This window comes from Anser cygnoides, chromosome 2 (assembly GCF_040182565.1).
Source record: "Anser cygnoides isolate HZ-2024a breed goose chromosome 2, Taihu_goose_T2T_genome, whole genome shotgun sequence".
Lineage (NCBI taxonomy): Eukaryota > Metazoa > Chordata > Aves > Anseriformes > Anatidae > Anser > Anser cygnoides.
In genome coordinates, this window is record NC_089874.1 from 50533438 (window position 1) to 50553659 (window position 20222).

At 43.9% G+C, this 20222-nt stretch overlaps 1 protein-coding gene across 9 annotated transcripts in view; it reads left to right on the forward strand.

The window, feature by feature from the left end:
* The first annotated feature begins 440 nt into the window (after positions 1–440).
* Positions 441–20222, forward strand: part of KIAA0319 (KIAA0319 ortholog) — a 58146-nt gene continuing 38364 nt past the window's right edge. For 3 of the 9 annotated variants that reach the window (XR_010829270.1, XR_010829272.1, XM_048075789.2), the window contains exons 1-2: positions 804–822; positions 19336–20111. Coding sequence is in view for 7 of the 9 variants with exons in the window: in XM_048075789.2 (XP_047931746.1) it covers positions 19416–20111 (696 nt within the window). In the remaining 2 variants the exon portion in view is untranslated. Of the gene's footprint in view, positions 566–685; positions 823–3458; positions 4873–6774; positions 6794–12133; positions 12296–19335; positions 20112–20222 lie in introns of those variants that run through there. The other 6 variants (XM_048075791.2, XM_048075794.2, XM_048075793.2 and 3 more) reach the window with 6 other exon arrangements.

Below are 20222 nucleotides of genomic sequence, written 5' to 3' on the forward strand. Positions count from 1 at the left end.
GCTTCCTTTGGTCAGATAGGTGGGTAACCTTGTCACACAAGGAAACAAAGTGTGTTAAACAGGCCTTTCCTCTCATGAACCCATGTTGAATATGCCCAATGACTGTGTTGTCTTTCAAGTGTTTTTCAGTAACTCCCAGAATAATCTTCTCCATAATTTTTCCAGGCACTGAAGTGAGACTGAGGAGCCTGTAATTACCAGGGTCTTCTTTCTTTTCTTTCTTGAAACTGGGACAACATTTGCCAGCTTCCAGTCAACTGATTCCTAAGGCCTCCTGGTGCTTTATCTCCTGCAGCAGCACCGAGATTAAAATCCCTCTCAGGGCCACCTTGCTGTGAGACGCCGCAGCTCGCCGCAGCCGGGTCGTGCGGCGGGGGCCGAGGCTCAGACCCCAGAGCGCCATTTCGCGCTCCCAGCCCTGCCGGCTGGCGGCGCCATTTGCTGCCCCTGCGCCCCCTCCCCAAAATGGAGGCGCGGCGCCTCTCCCTCTCGGCGGCGGGAGGCAAGGCCCGCGCTCCCTCTGGGCACGGAGCGGGACTAGCCCCGCATCCCCCGCTGCCCGCAGGTGAGGTTCCTCCCAGCTCGGCAACCTCCGCGTCGGGATGGCGCGGGGAGGGCTCTGCGCGGCCACCCTGCGCGGAGAGCCGGGCTGTGCGAGGCGCCGCGCCCGCTCCAGAGCCGGCAGCGGGGGGCGGGCAGCACGGCACCGCACCGCCGGCTCGTACCGCACCGCCCCGCACCGCCCCGGCCCGTCAGCGCCGCCTCCAGCCGCGGGACCGCGCACCCGCGGCAGGGACGGGGCCGCGGAGGCCCCGCTGGCAGGTAGGTCGCAGCCGCGGCCTCCGCGCCCGAACGGCGGAAAGGAGCCGTGGCGCTGCCCATCTCCCTGCCTGGCGGCTGGTCCCTGCTCCCCGCCGGGCCAACGGGACACCCAGCCGGCGTGAAGGGCCCTCGGGAGGTCGGGTCCGGGCACTGCGGTGGGCGAGCGCCGTGCCGGAGCCCCAGCGGGACAGCGCGAGGTAACCCGGCCGTCAGGGAGCTCGTGCCTCGCCCTCCCGCCGCCAGCACCCGAGGCAAAGCGTGTGTGTGTGTGTGTCGTGTGTGTGCAACCTGTTAGGCCGGGAGTGTGGGAAGAAACAGCCGTGGGCTGCATGAGGGGGATGTGTATGTGCTGATTTCATTTGCAGACGTTATATATGTATGTGTGTGTGTGCGTGTGTAGCTCTATCTGAGCTCAGAAATCATAACTTTACATTGTCCTCGTGTGTTTATTTGGATATAGATATCTGAAGGATATAAGGATATTACTCATGTTAAGTTATCATCCCATCTTCTGTCAACATGTGTGTTACAGCCTAAACGAGTATTTATGTGTGGTTGGGGAACATGATGCTAATGTTTAATATGTGAAATGCTTTGTCAGTGTGTTAGGAGCAGTAGAGCAGAGCTTAAACAGAAGAAAATACTGTCACAATCGTTACAGTAATTTTGGGAGCTATCTATGTTACGATTTATTTACAAATACAGAAAATAACCCAGTCATTCCCCTGACCCCCTTCAGGACTGTGTCATTTAAACAGATAACCAATGAACTAGTCAGATAGGTGGGGAATGAAAATGAAACACGCGTTGCTTTCCACTGTGGTCCTCCCTAATCTGTTTGTGCTGTAGGAGTACTCCCATGTGCCTCATACTGACTATGTGGCAAAATATTAGCATTGATAAAGGATACTGGCTTTTAAACTCTTCAGGTTAGGTTCTGTATGCCTTTGTCCTTACAGTGTTTTATAGCAGGAGCCTGATCCTCAGCCACACAATTGTAATACATGTTTGCTTTGTTTAATTACCCACTCGTGTTTTGCAGGGTTTACTATTGCAGCTGTTATTTCACAATTAGGCTTTGTCTTAAGCCAAATCTACATCCTTAAAAAGCTGGTACAGTACAAAGTTAATAGGTGATCCTGTCCCTATTCGTTTTGGTAACTGAGATGGTGGGGGTTGAGTTGTTCAGCATGTTGCACATCGAACTGTGTGTCTGAGTGGTGCAGGTATGTGTGTGCAAGATTCATAGGCAGGTGTTTTTCCCTTAAGCACTGTGGAAGAGGCAGTGTGGCCTGGATTTTACACTGTTGAGGCTCACTGGAGTTACAGTCATGGCCTGTAGAGAAGACTGCTCCGGGGATACTTGCCTGCCCAGGCTAGTCTTCCTCCACCTACAGGGAGTATTGTGATGGAGGGATGGAAGTGCACTTCATAAACACTAATCTCAGCAGTGTAGAGTTGGGGGAGTTCCCACATGCAGATTTCTGAACCTGCTAGTGCAATGTCCATGAGGAATGGTTCATATAGAATAGGCTTCCCTTCCTTTGCACATGCAGACACAGTGTCTGTTTCAGATGGAGAACTTCAGACCCTTTCCAGTTGAATAATTGTGTGGGCTTCTTCACATATTTATAACATGGACTTAGGTTATACGTATTTTAAAGAAAAGCGGTGATACTTTGTTCACCAGTTTTGGTAATGCTACTAAATGTATATCTGTAGCAGGATTCAGCAATTAGAGGTGGGTCTGTGATCAAGTGCTGTACATCCAACAATCTCCAATTTCAGTGCTGCAGAGGAAGTACAGAGCCATAGTAATGGATATTGTACCCCTGGGGAGAAATTCTTCCTATTATAAAGCAGTTAGCTTTCAATTTCTGTCACAAACTGTCTTTCTGTACAAATTTATAATCTAATATAACTGTAGATACAGTTTTTTCCATTTAAATGTCTCATCTCTTTCTGACCAATATCAGGGTCTAACTTGAGTATATTTCAGGATGATATGACTTTGCAATGAGCAGATAAGAATTTAGTCAGTCCAGCTGGAGGTGGCATGAATGTGGTTAACTCAGTGTTCAGTTTTCAGCTAATTAACTTTGTTGAGGAGATGTTTTAGTGATTGTTTAGTCCTAAAACCTTTTCCTGGAAAAAAAAGGAAATCTGTTCTCTATACAATTTGTTAACTCTTCTGCATGTTACAAGGTGTTCCACAGGTTAAATATAGATGGATTAAAAAAAAAAAAAAGTTCTCAGTCATCTAAAATGGGGCTGCAGAGATTGTCCTCTCAGTAGGGGTGGTGGTGGTATGTGCACGTGCATGCTTGCTTTATCAGTTTATAACAAGCAAGTAGTTTTCTAAACAGCATGGTTAAAGAAGGTTTCTGTGAATTTTTATCTTGAGGTCAACTGGCTTTTAAACTGAAATCTAACAAGTGTTTTTGTTTTTTTTTTTCCCATTATCTTTGCATATTCCTCTATATTTTTGCATTAAGCCACCCCTTTTCTACACAGTGCATTGACGGTGTCACAGGAGTGCCATTTTCAATTACTGATACTGGGAGGCATATTTGGCCGGGGGGGGGGGGGGGGGGCGGGGGGCGGGGGGCGGGGGGCTGGCCTCTAGAAGTTCAAATAGTAGTTCTGCCTCTTGTGGCTTGGCTGCTTTTACAGAAGTGGTAGGAAGTTAATTACCTGCTGGTAATTGTTCTTAAATTGAAATCTGCTCAATGGCTGTAGGGGTTGTTTTTTTTTTTGTGTGTGTTTTTTCTGTTCTTGTTTCTTTGTTATTTTTTTTAAAGACGAAGGCTAACAATGGGTGTAAAAATTAGTATGGTCATGTGAGCGAAAACTTTTTTTTTCCTTCTTTTCTTGTCTAAGAAAACAAACTACCTGCTCCTTTGGTCTTGTATCAGGATACAAGCTTTCAAACCTAGAAGTGGATGTACAGCATCCAACTGTATTAAGTCTTTTTTTGAAAGCAGTAAAAGAGGAGGACACAATTGGAGAGAGTGTTTATATAATTCACCTTCAAGATCTTGGCTTTTCTGGTTGTATACTGTTGTACCCAAGACACAATATGTGAGCTTTTTTTCGTTTGTTTGTTTGCAGTTTCATTTGTTCACCATTGATGTTTTCTGTGCTCAGCACTTCTGAGATCAGTGTCCAGGGTTCTCATGCAGTGTGTTTACAAACTTGGGTCCCCCAGGTCTGCAAATACTAGCTTTGATGATAATAGCTAGGTAGGGGTGATGTTACAAGAAAAGTTGATTTTTAAGTATTAGATGATAATTCTGCTACATAATATCTACAATGGTTCAAGTGTTGTGAGAACTCCTAAATTCTGATACTGACTTAGGTGGGGCCATGACTTTGTCCCCTGAAGTTCTTTTAAAAAAAAAAAAAGAAGAAAAAAAAGTGCCAGTGTTTAAACTTTTTAATGTTAAACTGTGACTCTTATATTTTCAAATTGTAAAACTTTCTCTGCAGCAATGAGAGTTAGAAACCTATTTTTTTCTACTGTAGGTTGAAATTTTTCAGTGATTGCTATAGTTCAGGCACTTAAAATTTATGAAAATCCTAAGAACTGCAGTACAACAGTGATGATTTGAACCAACAAATAGCTCCTTTTTATTTATAGTTGAGGGCTGGTAGTCCGAGTAGGAAAAAAATACTGTTAGCTTCAACTTGATGCTATAGCTAATCTTTTGTTCTAGTTTTAATAGATGACTAATACAATCATTTTTGACCTTGAACAGGTGCAAAATAGTTCTTCTATTCTGTGCACTTATCTGATCAGTTGCTCCATCTAAAACTATCTGAATGAGTATCTTTCTTCTAAGCCTCCTTAGAGTTCACTCACATTTCCTTGGAATTATTAACCCTTGCCTGACCTGTTACTTCTGCCACAAAAGGATGTCTCCACATCGAGTTGGACCCTGCAGTGCAGCTAACTTTCTTTACGACAAAAAGCAAAAGATATACTTCCGCTTGGAATTGGACTGAGACCACACGGTGTCATCACCCAGACCTTCAATCAGCTGTCAGACAGTAAGAACTTTAAGCTGTGCAAGCTTGAAAATGATTCATACCACCTTTTCTGCCTGTGTATGTCTCCTCCTTGCAGGAAGTCTGCTAAGTTTCTCTCCCTTTTTCCAAAATTCAGAAGTGATGTTATGTACAGCAGTGGGATAGTTGTTTTGTGGTCTGTTTCCCTGCTGTAAAAATAGTTAAGCAATGGAGGAAGATATTTAAAGAAATTCTGAAATACCTTTCAGGGCAGGCTCAGGAACAGGTTAGACAGAAATCCAAAGGAGGATTTAATGATGCTTTGTCCTGCCTCAGGGCAGTGCATGGAACAAGACACCATCTTCCTTCAAGTTTTCCCTTTCCTGGACTCATTTCATTTTCTTGGCAGAGTACGTATTTGATGATAACAAAGATAACTGATAAATGAGGCCCTGTTCTGGTGAGAACTGAATGTGTATGGAATCCAAAGTATATTGTTTTGGAGGAATTATCCATTAGTTTTTCTCACTCTAATGTCTCTCTTTGGATGATAGATATTTCCCTGTCCTGCCAGTGGGGAGTGCAGAGTTCTGAGATGTCTAGGGTTGTCCATCTGTGCTACTAACCTCTGCTGACAGGAGCTTTTGATCTGTGGGTGCCCCTTTCCTGCTGGTCTGGCTGACCTCAAGGCTTTACAAATATCTGTAATGCAAATTGCGCACTAACAATCCTGAATGATTCAGACTTTTTCTGTTTGTTATTATTTTATGCCATAATATGGTATAAATCCTGATACTGACAATGGCACTTGAGTTTCTTTTCAGAGCAGTTCCATCATTTTTTTAAAATTTTTTTTTCTTCCATGCATGTAATTCTTGACACGATATAACACTGCTAAGCATCTCATCTTTAGGAATTCCACTGTTTGCTGTCTCCACAGCAATTGTAATAAAGGCTGTATAAATCTATTAGAATAAAATTATTCTTCCTACAGAGCACTGCTTTTTGTTGCTATTTGTCCATTTGGTATCCTTTACCAGCTGACAGAGCTGTGGGTGTCAGGGGAAGTAATGGGTCACACAGTCCACCAGTGTAACACGGCAGGATAGTTTCATTTCTTCATTTAGTTGTTTTATCACCATTACCTTGCTGTTTGTGTTTTAAACTTGACCCAGAGAATTGATTTAGAGTTGGGCTATAATATCGATCTAGGTGTCAGCCTCCAATAAGACCTATGGGAGCCCCTCTGAATAAAGCAGAGATGTTAACAATTGCAGCTGTATCCCATAGCTGCAATAACGAACTTCCCAGTGGTGGTCATGGTTCTGTGTTTTCAAGTATAGGTACATAATGAGAGAAAGTTGTGTGAGAAGAAAGTGATTTTGCACAGGTCATAAGTAGTAATGATTCTGTCATACCTTCTACATCTGTTGAAAAGCTTGAATATTGTCCCCTTTATTTAGATGTGCCTGTTTTGTTGACATGCATTAATGTAGTAGCTTTAATACTAGAATTCCTGCTGTCTGCAAGTATCCTGAGTTTTTTTCTGTGATGCTAGGGACAAATGCTAATGTCATGAGATACTCTTTTTCGCCCTTCTGCAACATTAATACAATACTAATACTCATCTATTACTTCACTGGCTCAGGTATTAATGCAGGCGTGATAACTGATGAAATAACTGGTACGAATTCTTCAGTGGGTGTTAGGTTTCCTAAACAATTGTCTTATATATGTTAATGTTTCCATGAAACAGAATATATAAAGACACTTCCATTTGGTGCAGGTCGGACTAAGTGGTAATGTGTTCATTTACTCTGCCATCCTGATTTATATAAGAGATGCTATCCATCAAAAATAATGTTGGTTTTTTTCTTTAACTGCAGCTTGAGATTTCAGATACTGTTTCAGCATTTCTTTTGTCCTGTTGCCAAGCTGTGCTATTGACCAGAAGGGCAAGGAGGTGAGAAACCCCTGCTTGCCTTTCCTACCACCATTAGTGTCACTGTGCCCAGTGTTTGTATAGCCCTCGCTCTCTTGGAGGCATCAGCTGGCTAGCATTGCTCACTGGCTACTCAAAGGCACCACTTGTTCCTATCTCTGATTTCCTTAGCTAGTAGGACAGCAGTGTACTGCCTTACACCATTTGCTGTTCTGCAGCTCTAGGATTTGAATGTATTTCCAAATACAGGTAATGCAGTCCATCTGTGTTCTTACTGTTATAGCTGTGGACTAATTACGTGTAAAAGGTGGCAGGGTAGTTCTGCTTGGCTGACCCTTTTCTCTCTGAGCAAAAGAGTTGAATCTGCATTGAAACCCAGGTAAAACAAAATACACAGTGAGATTTGGGGTGGAGGAGGAACATCCCCTAGGGGAAAGGGCAGTTCTTTTCGTTTAGAAAGTTGTACTTCGTGTGTTATCTAACAAATGACATCATGGTCCTGATCAGCAACCACAGATGTTTAAAACATCATAAAATCAAAACACTTGTCTTGAGGGATCAGTTCAGAATCTCCTTTCTGTTGGCTAGAACAGAGCCAAATGCTCAGAGTAAGGCAATGTATAAATGTGTATATATATATATATATAATGTGTGTATATGCATAGTTATTTTTACCTGTCTGTGGGCTCAAGGCTGCCATCCCTCATCCACCTAAAAGTGTATATCAGTCTTGAATCTTCAAGAGCCAAAAAAATCCAAAGTCAGTAACAGCAGCATTATCTGTCTGCTTGTAGCAGAACAGAAGTAATTCTTTGTTATATGAGTGAAGGACAGATTCAGCTGGAGAATCCATCTCGTGGCCTTACTTTTAACTGTTGGAATCTCATGACTGGCCTTCTATGTGATTTTTAATGTCTCATTTGTGTGCTGAAGCGTGCACTTGGGAACAGTATGGTATGATGAGGAAGATAAGAAGAGCATTACACATATACATGCAAGCTCTTGAAATTCTGAGTGTTTACTGTCTTAACTGCTGAAGAAAGCATTTGGTTTCTGGTGGTTGTTCTCTCTCTGGGTCAGAAGCTATGCACTGAATTATGGCTATGTGTGCTTTGTTTGAGCATGATCGTAATACCAGGAAACATAAACTGGTTTTGCAGTGAGTGGAAGCTCCTTCATTATGTAGGAATTAAACACAAATAGATGTGTTGCCACAACGCAGCATGAGAAGACACTGCTTTTGTGCATACAGAGTATCCTTGTGCTGTAAATACTGTAAGGATTGAGTGTGCAGTCCAAAGCCTGGCATTTTGCTGCTTTGGTAACTTTTATTACTACAAACTGTATACATATGTGTGTATATATATATATATATATACACACATATATGTTCGGGTTTTTTTACAAGTACTTATGTTTCTGAACCAAGGCAAGGGATGTTGCAAAAGTCTAGATAATTGGCATCAGAAAAAGGTATCCAGTATTTCAGCTCCTACAAATACCTTTTTGTGTGTGTGTGAACCAGGTAGCAGAGGACATACAGAACATGCAGAGCAGTGTTCATAAAGCAAAGCTTCTCCCCTTTGTTTGAAATCTCTGCTAGCTGAGGATACAGGGATGGTATACTTGCTCCTTCGGAGGAGTGATATAACCTGTGCTTTGGGCTGGCCTTCCCACTTGGAGTTCATGGTTTCTCTTAGTGTTGCTAGAAGTTACGTGGACTCCTCAGTCCCCCCTTCCAGGATGTAGAAACCACTACTTGTCTCCTTTTAGTGGCAGTGTGGCAGTAAAGTTCGCCTTACTTAAGAAAAAAGGTTGTAAAATAAGCAAAATTCTTCTGCCTTCTGACCAGTGTTAAATTCGCCCTTCTGATGTTCTGTTTCCAAGCCTGGTGCATTTTTCTGTAGTCTGAAGGACCAAAAATCTGTCTTACCCATCTGGTCCATTTGGCTGCTTCTGGGACTAAGTGAAGGTTACAGCAAATGCCTGCTGCCTCAGACACCTCAAGTTTCAGGAATAAGCGCTTCTGCAAATTGCAAATCTTTGATTGTGGGGATTGAGAGAAGTTCCCAAGGACTGGAGGAAAGCAACTGTTACTCTTGTCTTCAAAAAGGGCAAGGAGGGGGAACCTGGGGAGCCTCAGGCTTGTCAGCCTCACCTGGACCCCATGGGAAGGTGGCGGGGCAGCTAAATTTGGAAAGCACTTCCAGGCACATGATCAACGAGAAAGTCATCAGGAGCAGTCAGCATAGGTTTACCAAGGGGAAGCCATGCCTGACCAGCATGATGAGCTGCTGTGATGAAAGGACTGGCTTGGCCAACAAGAGGAAACGCAAAGTTCAGGGAAGGAACAACCCCAGGCATCAGTACCCACGGGGAGTTCCCCAGCTGGAAGGCAGCTATGCAGGAAAGGACTTGTGGGTCCTTGTGGACACTAAGCTGGCCACGTGTGCCCTTGCTGCCAAAAAGGCTAATGGTATTCCGGGCTGCATTAGGCAGAGTGCTGCCAGCAGGTTGAGGTAGGTGATCCTTAGTCTCTCCTCAGTGCTGATGAGGCTGCTCCTGGATTACTGGGTCCAGAGGCTGCCACAGTACTATGGGGCTTTTTTTGTCTGTTATGAAAACAGATAACCATGGAAGGACACAAGAGCAATTGGGAAATGAGAGACTGCAAAAAAAAAATGGCCCTGTTGCTGAAGAGTTTGTGTCAAGGAATTGGTACCTGGCAGAATCCTGGTGATCTTTCTAAGGTGCAGCCTTTCTTAGAGCACAAGATCTCTCCATCTCCATGTGTAAGAAAGCAAGCAGGGAAGGCAGGAAACTGGTATGGCTGAGCAAGGACCTGCTGTACAAACTTAGGTGTGAGAGAGAAATGCACAGGCAGTGGAAGCAGGGACTTGTAGCCCGGGAAGAGTACAGGGATGCTATCTGCGTGTTCATGTAGGGATGCTGTCTGGATGTTCAGGGATAGGATCAGGAAAGCCAAGGCATGAATGGAACTGACCTTGGCAAGAGGTGCAAAAAATAACAAGAAGGGATTTTCTAGGTACGTTGGCCAGAAAAGAAAGGCCAAGGAGAGTATACCCCCTCTGAGGGATGAGAAGGGTGAACTGGTAACAACAGACACAGAAAAGACTGAGGTACTCAACAAGTTCTTTGCCACAGTCTTCACTGACCGTCAGGCTTTCCACATCTCTCAAGTCCCTGAGCCTCTAGGAAAGGGCTGGGGGAAAAAAGAGTCCCTCCTGCTGTAAGCAAGGGCATGTTTGAGACCACCTGATGAAACTGAACAGATAGAAGGCTGTGGGGCCTGATGCCATGCATCCCAGGATCCTGAGGGAACTGGCTGATGGAGTTGCCAAGCCTCTCTCCATCGTTTCTGAAAAGTCCTGACAGTCAGGAGAAGTCGCTGGTGACTGGAAAAAGGGAAACATTACTCCCATTTTAAAAAGGGTTGAAAGCAGGACCCAGAGAACTACAGAGCAGTGAGCCTCACCTCTGTGATGGGGAAGATCATGGAACAGATCCTCCTGGAAGCAGTGTTGAGGCACGTACAGAACAAGGAGGTGATCCAAGACAGCCAGCCAAGAGGAAATGTCGTCTACCTGGACATCTGTAAGGCCTTTGACACTGTCCCACGTGACATCCTGATCTCTGCGTCGGAGAGGGATGGATTTGATGGGTGGACCATTCAGTGGATAAGGAGTTAGCTTGAAGGTTGCACCCAGAGAGTGGTGGTCAATGGCTCCATGCCCAGGTGGAGGCTGGTGAGGAGTGGTGTCTCTCAGGGGTCTGTCTTGGGACCGGTGCTGTTTAATGTCTTTGTAAATGACATAGACAGTGCGATCAAGTGCACCCTCAGCAGGTTTGCAGATGACACCAAGCTGAGTGGTGCAGTTAATATAACAGGAGAGAGGGATGCCGTTCAAAGGGACCTGGACAAGCTTGAGAAGTGGGCCTTTGAGAACCCAACAAGCCCAAGTGCAAGCAAGGTGCTGCACCTGGGTCAGGGCAGTCCTAGATAGAACAGACTGGGAGAAGAGCTCACTGAGAGCAGCCCTGAAGATAAGGACTTGGGGGGGTGGGGGAGGAGGGCAGGTAGACAAAAAGCTCGACATGAGCCAGCAGTGCACACTTGCAGCCCAGAAGGCCAACCACATCATGGGCTGCGTCAACAAAGGAGTGGCCAGCAGGGGAGGGAGGTGATTGTGCCCCTCTGCTCTGCCCTTGTGAGGCCCCACCTGGAGTGCTGCGTCCAGGTCTGGGGCCCCCAGCCCAAGAAGGATGTGGGGCTGGTAGAGCGGGTCCAGAGGAGGGCCACAAAGATGCTCAGAGGGCTGGAGCACCTCTCCTGTGAAGAAAGGCTGAGAGAGCTGGGGCTGTTCAGCTTGGAGAAGACAAAGCTCTGGGGTCACCTTATTGCAGCTTTTCAGTACTTAAATGGGGCTTATAAAAAATGTAGAGAACAACTTTTCAACTTTTTACTTGGACAGGTAGTGACAGGACAAGGCAGGAACGGTTTTAAACTAAAAATATAAAAGTACATGTTTTAAGGAACTTGCCAAAAGCAGCCAGTTAGCAGCATTTCTGTCATATAGGTAGCTGAGATTTGAATGTCACTGTCTTTACCAAGTCACTTAATGAACATCAAAGGGAATTGACTGGAATGCTCTGCTTTGAGAAGAACTATTCTCTAATTAAAACACCGCTCATGTTTTCCTTTACAAAGATGTTTTTTTGGATCTGTTTAGGATTGTTTGTATGGGAGGAGTTTTAAGTTTGGCTAAACTAACTTTTTTTTTTTTTTTCCATTGGATGAATAATGTAGATTTGAATTGCTCATTCCTTCGTAGACCTATTTGTTGCTTTGGCTGTCTTATATGGAGAACTTAGTATCCTGGCAGGGAATGTCAGCTTACAAACTCTGGAGGGGTGTCTGCTTGTATTACCTTGGTAGCTGGGAGGGAGTAGCTGGAATGCTGCCTTGAGAACTGATTTAACACTTCGTGGATTTTTAGTGTGGTTGATACTGTCCATGATGGCTTAGTTAGGAATCCCTGTCAGTTTCCATTTAAAGCCTCGCCAAAACCAGGGTCTGGATAAGTTCACCCATAGCATTTGAGGGTTTGGAAGTACAGGAGACCAAGTACCAATCTGTCTCAAACATTTCTGTATCTCCAGAGAATGAGACTTCCAGGTAGGTAATTTGTTCTGCATCTTCACCTTGCCTAATCTACTATGTCATCAGTCAAGTCAGGAAGTAATAATGAAGCCTGTGTTTAACCTGTCTGTTTGCTTTTACTGTGACATTCTAATTGATGCTCACATCTGACCTGTTTCTTCCTGTGCTGTCTGTTGCAGTGCTTCATGGCCACAGCAGGGTATTAAACAATATTAGAGGAAACCGACATCAAGTCCTATAATTTCCACGCAGCTGGTTGGAAAAGCAGTTGTCACTGCCCTCTGGGTGCAGCATGGCATTTGGACTTGGTGTTCTCTGCCTGTTACTATGGGCAATAACAGGTAGGAGTTGACTTCTTGTGTATCTGAGTCATGCAGAGTGAGTGAAGCAAATGCTCCTGGAGTGTGAATGCTGGAGTGAATGAAATATGAATAAAACAAGAGCTGGGAAATCTTGTGGCTCCTCTGTGAGTTCTCATAAGGTACAGCTTCATAAGTGGCAGTTAGTTGCAAAGGAGCAATGCATTTTTTTTGAGTGGCTGTTTGGAGACAATTTCCATGTGGCTGTTTCAGAGGAGATGTATGGGGCAAGAGGGAATAGAGGAAGAGGGGTTTTCCTTCTCTTTCTCTTGCAGGACAGCAGTTTAGCATCAATGAATTATTTGTGGACTAAGCTGCCTTTTTTGCTCTGAAGTATCATAGGATGGTTGACATGTGAGAAGCAGAGATGCCTTTGCTCACATTTTCCACCTCTTCATTCCCTCTTCAGCCATGTATTTCCTTTTAAAGACCACAAGAAAGTCACATAGGTTTCTGCTTCAGCCACAGAAATACAGAAATTACTTCCATAATCAGATGAAGAATGATTGACATGATGTCCAGGTGAAGACCAGTGGTGAGTGGTGTCCCACAGGGGTTTGTATTGGGACCAGTATTGCTTAACATCTTTGTTCGTGACGTGGACAGTGCACCCTCAGCAGGTTCATGGACAACACCAGGCTGAGTTGTGCAGTTGACACACTGGAGGGAAGGGAGACCATAAAGAGGGACACTGACAGGCTTGAGAGGTGGACCCAAGTGAATCTCACAAAGTTCAACAGAGCCAAGTGTCCTGCACCTGGGTTGGTGCAATCCCAAACGTGAATAGAGGCTGAATGATGAGTGGTTTGAGAGCAGCCCTGAGAAGGACCTGGGGGTGCTGGCTGATGAGAAGCTCAACGCGAGCTGGTAAAGTGCACTTGCAGCCTGGAAAACCAACCATATCCTGGGCTGCATCAAAAGAAGTGTATCTAGCACGTGAAGGGAGGTGATTCTTCCCCTCTGCTCTGCTCTCCTGAGACCCCATGTACTGTGTTCAGCTCTGGGGCCCCCAGCACAAGAAGGGCGTGGACCTCTTAAAACATGCCCAAAGGAGGGCCACAAAGCAGTATCTATACTAGCAGGAATTAAGAAAATATTATTCAGGTATCTGGCTTACCTATCCTGTAATATAAAAAGAATTGGCTCTTTAATGAGGCTGAGCCTTGCGTATGTGCTTAGGCTTAAATTGATTGTTGAATTTGGAAATGGTGGGTTGGGGGATAGGCATTAACTACATTAACTACAGGTATGCTGGTAGTTGTTTTGGAGTAGTCATTAGGGTTGCCCTGAGGATCTTACCCTGCCAAGTTTTTTAGCAGAACATGGAACTGAGTAGGTTTTTTTGTTCGTTTGTACTAAACAGTAAGTATATCCTTTGTAAATAAAATAAAAAATAAAACTACTGTGAGATACTGAATATCTGCTGTAGTGTCCATGCCAGTATCTTGAGGAGGAGGGGAGAAAAAAAAACAAACACCAACCCAACAACAAAAATCCCACCCCACGCACAACCTTCAGTAGAAGGTGGTAATGTGCAGTAAATGCTGAATTCTGGCTGTTAAGAATGTCACAGTTTTAGGCTTTCAAAAATGTTAATTGTTAGCATATCCTCCTTGTGCACATGGAAAGCATTGTTCTCATTCTTTAGTTGCAATTTTGCTGCCTTCTCTTGATTTATCTGAGACCAAGACCATTACACTCAGACTGCTGGCTGTATTCTAAGCTTCTCCCTTTATCAGCTACAAGCACACAGTGTTTAAAGGCTAATATTGTAGTATCATCCCTCCATTTATTTACATCTCAATAATTTGCTGGCATTTTCCCTCCAATTAAGATCAACTCTGAACTGGAACGTACTCACTGATTTCCAGGATATGTTTGCTGAAATTTGTCAGTAGATGCTCACCTTTGTTACATCAAAGGGACTTCTTTTTGTGTGCAATCTCAAATGTGAGTTGTCTCAGGCTTAAGAACCTGCTAGATGTTTGTTCTGCAGTTTTTTTCTGCACATGAGCTTGTGCCTCTGAAGACTTTTTCTTTCCCCTAAAATAAATAAGAGGAGCAGGTGGAAGGAGAAATGCAGGAAGAAAAGAGGAATCTTTTAAGACATCCATCTGTTCCATTTTTTTTATACCAAGTATTTTTTTACCATTCATTTTAACTCAGATAACAAGAAGGTAGATTTAATAGAAGAAAGGTTTAACATTGCATCCTTGAGAAAGAACAGAGAAACAGGCTTATTAGTGAATATGTTCAGAGAGATATTGAATAATACACTTCAGTTTGTCAAAAGGAATTAATGTGGTCTACTCAATACAAGAGATGTGGAAATACTGGAGAAAGCCCAATGAAGGGCCACAAAGATGGCGAAGGTGGAGCATCTCTCCTACAAGGAAAGGCTGAGAGAGCTGAGACTGTTCAGCCTAGAAAAGAGAAGGCTCAGGGCTATCTTATCAATGCAAATACCTGAAAGGAGGGTGCAAAAAGGACAGAACCAGTACTTCTTAGTGGTGCCCAGTGCCAGGACAAGAGGCAGTTGGTACAACCTGGAACATGGGAGGCTCTCTGTCTGAATATCAGGAACCATTGTATGGACGATGGCTCAGGTTGCCCAGAGAGATAGTCTCCCTCCTTGGAGGTCTTCAAAAGCCATCTGAACACGGTCCTGGGCAACCTGTGCTAGGTGTCCCTGCACGAGCAGGGGGGGCTCTCTTATTTAGATGGCATTTATTTGTTTATTTTGTTTGTGATGGTTTTTGGCTAATGTCCGGTTTGGTTTTGATGAAAAACAAAACTAGAACAGTAGGCAGATCACCTAATGAATCCTGATACATACCAGTGACCTTGACTAATGCTTCTTGGGAGACTTAAGCTGCGTGTGGCAATAGGTATTAGTGTCATACAGATTTTAGTGCACCATGCCTCTTGGTTGTGGTTTAACCCCAGCAGGCAGGTAAGTACCACAGAGCTGCTTGCTCATTCTCCGTAGGTGGGTGGAGAAGAGAGTCAGAAAGGTGAAAGTGTGAGAACTTGTGGGTTGAGGCCAAGACAGTCTGTGTCCCCTCCCAGCTACTTGTGCACCCCCAGCCTTCTCACTGGCAGGGCAGTATGAGAAACTGGGAAGTCTTTGGCTTAGTGTAAGCACTGCTCTGCAACAACTGAACCGCCAGCGTGTTATCAATGTTATTCTTCTCCTAAATCCAAAATGTGGCATGCACCAGCCACTGTGGAGAAAATGAAGTCAGCTGAAACCAGGACAAAGTGTTAGGTTTTTCTGAACCTGCCTAAGAGAGCAGAGAGCCTCCATTAGGTTTTGTAGTTCGTCCCCTTGCCCAGCCAAGGGATGGTCTCCTGCCTGCTGTGATGGAGGACCAGCTGGGCTCCTTCAGAGCTCTTGACATCAGAGGGCTCGTGTAAGCAGGAGATGAGAGTGGTGGCGTGCAGCTTGAAGAAGGATGTTAGTGTTTCTTCACTAAAGGAAGGAATCCCTTTAAAATGAAGCTATATTCCATAGTGTGACTAGTTTTTAGTTTGGTTTGCTGTTTTATTTGTTTGTTTTTTGAGGGGTGGGCAAGGTAACCAACTGGCCTAACTAGGTCTGTGGACGTGTCAGTACTGTCCTACTGCAGGCATGTGACGCTTGCAGAACTTGTAGGCTACTGACAGTCCGGGCACCAGAAGGCTTTCAGGGGTCATAAAGAAGGGAAGCATTCTTTTTGGTGGTAACCTGAATGCATACTTCAGAAATAATAAAGCAAATTACATGGTGCTTTTTTGGCAAGTACCGTTCAGAATAGAAGAGTGCTTTAATTTCTGAGTCTAGCTGACTGAAGGAAAAAAGGACAGTATTGCCTTGCTATCTGTTACGGGAGTGTTTTAGCAGATGCAAATGTCACTATGTGACATTTCATGTGTCACTTTCAGAAAATACTCTAAATAAGAAATGGCAAGCTACATTTTACTTGAGCCCTTTGCAGACTGGATATTGTGAGTGAGAGGAAGGGGAGTGTGATATTAGAGTTAAGATGAAGTTCAGTAGAAGTAGATCTTGTATTTCCCATCTGAAAACTTTTCTATTAATCTAAATCTATTAATCTAAAATATTTTCTATTTTTTCTATTAATAAAAATTAATAGACACACCTAGTGTCAGGCTGATCTAACCTCCCTTTATTCATCCACTTTTGCCCAGTTACTGCTAGAATTTATCTCAGTTAGGTATAGCTCTAGCTGAAGCAAGAGGTGAAACTGATTACTTTCATATTTGGATTACAGTTAATTTAGAGCTGGCTGGGAAATAATTTTCCCATTGTATAGAAATCATGTATCATAACGTTTTTTCCATTTCTCATCAGGATGAAACAAAGGCTATCTGACATTTTGTTTATGAGAAGAAGGGGATGGCTAAGGTCTGTGTCTAGGACGCTTGGCTGGGAGATTTAGGTTCAAAGTCATGCATTTTCTTAGGAGTGTTGTGGACATGCTTCTCTCTACAGATAATGAAACACCATAAATTTTGTGGGAGGCTGGCTGCAATATCATAGTTGGTATATAAATCTGAAAGTGGCAGAATGAGATTTGAAGCTTTGCTTGACATCAGGCTGAGTGAGGATGTAAGTCTGGCCCAAGGCTAGAGTTTGGATTATTCCAGTTGGTGAGTCTTGTCTCTAAGAATTTCTGGTCAGTCTTTTCTGAACAAAAAAATAATTAAACTTTCAAATTTCTTTTAATTGGTTAGTCACTTTCTCCTTCAATGATGAGGTAAAGAAGGGAAGGGATTAAAACGTTACCCAGTGGATTTCTTTCTGGTCAGGTGGTGTGTAGCAGCCATACTGCTGTGAGGTCACTTTTCCCAGTCCTCTATTTAATGCTAACCCACAAGCTCTCAGTCAGCTCTCCATCCATCCCCAGGCAGAGCTCCGCACACTGCAGCTGCTCACTTACATTAAGGGCAACACCCCCTCCTTGTTTTCCTAGACTGTCCTTCCTAAAGAGCCTCCACTGCAATATTCTAGCTGTAGCAGCTGTCCCCCCACATCTCTGTGATCCCAATAAGATCATAGCCCTGCTGCTGTGTGCAGATCTCTTTATTCCTCTTGTTTATTCCCCATACGGTATGCGCTAGCGTACAGGCACTACAGAGGCACCTCGGCATGCTGGGAGGCACTCCAGCATTTTAACCCAGAGCTCTTCTGGGTGCCCCGTCAACTTAAAGGAATAATTTGTGATGGCAGCTCACAGTCTTTGCCAGGGTTTTGTGTTCTTGGAGGTGAAGGGAAATGTGGAAGAAATAGCTTTATGGCATGTGTAAGAAAAAGTGCACAACTGATGCATCTTCAGGGTGCAGGTAAAGATGCTTCATGTCTGTTTGTTAGGCTAGGTTGTTAAAAGTTCCTGTTTGCTTGAGTAGATTTCTCACTGAATCTGAAAAGTAGAAGACTAATCAGCCTCCCAGCTGTGTGAAGGAGTAGCTAGAGTCAGAAAAATGGTACTTGAAGCTGTTTATCCTTTTTGTCAGCTTCCTATTCAGCTATACCTAATTGCAAGCAAGTGAACTTACAAAAAAATAAAAAATAAAAAAATCCGCAATAGCCAGCTCCCTCATCCCAAATAGCTAGCTCTGCAAAACCGTCATAAAATCTTGCCCTCTCTATCTTTTCTGCTATGTTGTTTGAGTGGATTGGAGAGAAGTAAGTGGTTGAATGGCAGGCTGTCCTGTCAGCTTGTCCTTCAGGGTGATAGGTCAGTTGGAATAGTCTGTGGTCCTGTGAGTGTTTTGCATTGCAATTAATCTGTCTTGCAAGCTGTGCGTTCATCCCAGGCAGTATGATGCTCCCCAGGTAGTCCAGTAGCTGGACACAGGCAGTGTGTTGTGAGGAGTGTACTGCAGTTCAGCCCAGGAGTGGGTTAGCTGTGGTGTGGTTGTTGGGTATGCTTGCATGTGAAGGAGAGTTGCTGAATCTCCTAGGAGCTGTAATCCATTAAACTGTCTTTTTTTATGTGCCCTATACTATCATTAAAAAAGTTTTCTGCCACCAGTAGTCAGCTGACAGCTTTGTTAATGACATGCAAGGCAGGCAAATCAAACTCTGTTTTCCATTGCTGTGTTAGCTCCACAGCGGTGGCATCATGTTTTCACTGGCTGAGATAGCAAGCCTGGTTGAAAACCAAGTTGAGAAGAATGTGTTGGTTTTATTAAACATTTTTTTGAAGCATGACCAGATTAAAGTTGCATTTTGGAGAGGAATTTTGAACAGCAGTCATAACACATGGAAAAAAATGTCAGATATTGATTGAGATGTACGTTTTGTCAATTCATATTTGATTTAAGTATTTTGCACTTGTAATCTCTGTGCTATGAAAATAATTTGGATGTCATACTGAAAGATTCCTTCCTTTGCAGTGAAGGTATAAAGATTCTCAGCACTGGAACAAGCTCTTGGGATTTCACATGAATGGTTAAAGCAGCAAAATTTTGAGAATTCGATTCCCCTCCCTGCCCCTGGAGGTTTTATTATCCAGCATTTACGTTGGTGAGAGAGACCTTTTGCGAAGTTTGAGTGAGATGATAGATGTTTCTCAAGTGTAGATCTTAGCTGCCTTCTCACTCAAAAGGAAGAACAATGAGATGTTACTGCTTCTTGTTTTTGTTTTTTGATTTATTTTTTCTCCCTGTGTTACAGGGAGTATCGTAGTACCTCATTTCTTTTTTCCATTCCCTGCTCTGTTCTTGTTTTTAAGTATCCACAGATGACTTTGGTCTCTTCATGCTGGCATTTTTATTGGCTTGCTCCAAATACAAAATACTTGATAAAATAGAGATCCTACACTGAAAAATCCTAAGTACAAATACTGCTGCAAATGGACATACTGAAAGAAAAGTAGTGGTGATGTTAGTTAAATGAGTTTGTTTAAGCTGGGTACTGCCTGTCTTGTCTCCTGTCATAAGCCGTTTTTGGACATAAAAAGCAATATTATGGTTTGGTTGTAGTATTGTACCTCATGCTGGTTTTATTGTTTCAGGTTCCTATTGTGAGCAGTGCAGAGAAGGAGCCACGTACGCAGGTGCAGTAATATCTCCCAACTTAGAGACCGCTAAAATTATGCGAGTTCCTCATGCTACGTCGGTGTCTGACTGCATCACAGCGTGCTGTGACCTCTCAGGTTGTGACTTGTCCTGGATGTTTGAACGGCGCTGTTACATTGTGAACTGCCAACACAAAGAGAACTGTGAACCTAAAAAAATTGAAACGGTAAAGTCCTATCTAATCTTTGTGCTGAGGCCTTCTCAGAGGCCAGCCTCGCTACTGGGATTTGGACAGGCGATCCCAAGCATGGTCCACTCTGTGGGACGCCAGAATGAGCCATCTGAGGAAGTGAGTAGCCTGAAGGAGCTGTCTTTGCTTGGCAAAGATCTCAGCCTTGAGGAGATACCTGAATACATAGATGACTATAAGGACTTGGAGCAGGACCCCTTCCAGGTGAGCATCAAACACAAACAGAAGGAGAGCACGGATTATGCTGACTGGGGCCTGATGGTGGCAGGTGAAAATGGCTTCAACTCTTCAGTGGTTGATGATGGAGATAACCAGGAAGACTTTGCTGAAAAGGAAGAGGAAGCTGTAAAAGTGGAAGGCCTTCTGAATAAAAACAACTCTGAAGTGAGCTCTGTTAGTGAACAGCACTATATAGAGAGGTTGTCTTCTCTCACAGAGATTACACCGTTACCTGGGAAGACATCTGGAAGCAGAGCAACTGTTCAGCTGCTTGCACAACCTGATGATGCTTTGCAAGAAGAGGTACGTGTGCCCCTCAAGAAGCAGGCAGAGTATGGTGAGGCCACTTTGCTATTGTTTTGATGAATCAAATTAGATTATTGTTTTATAATGTAATCATAAAATTCAAATGAC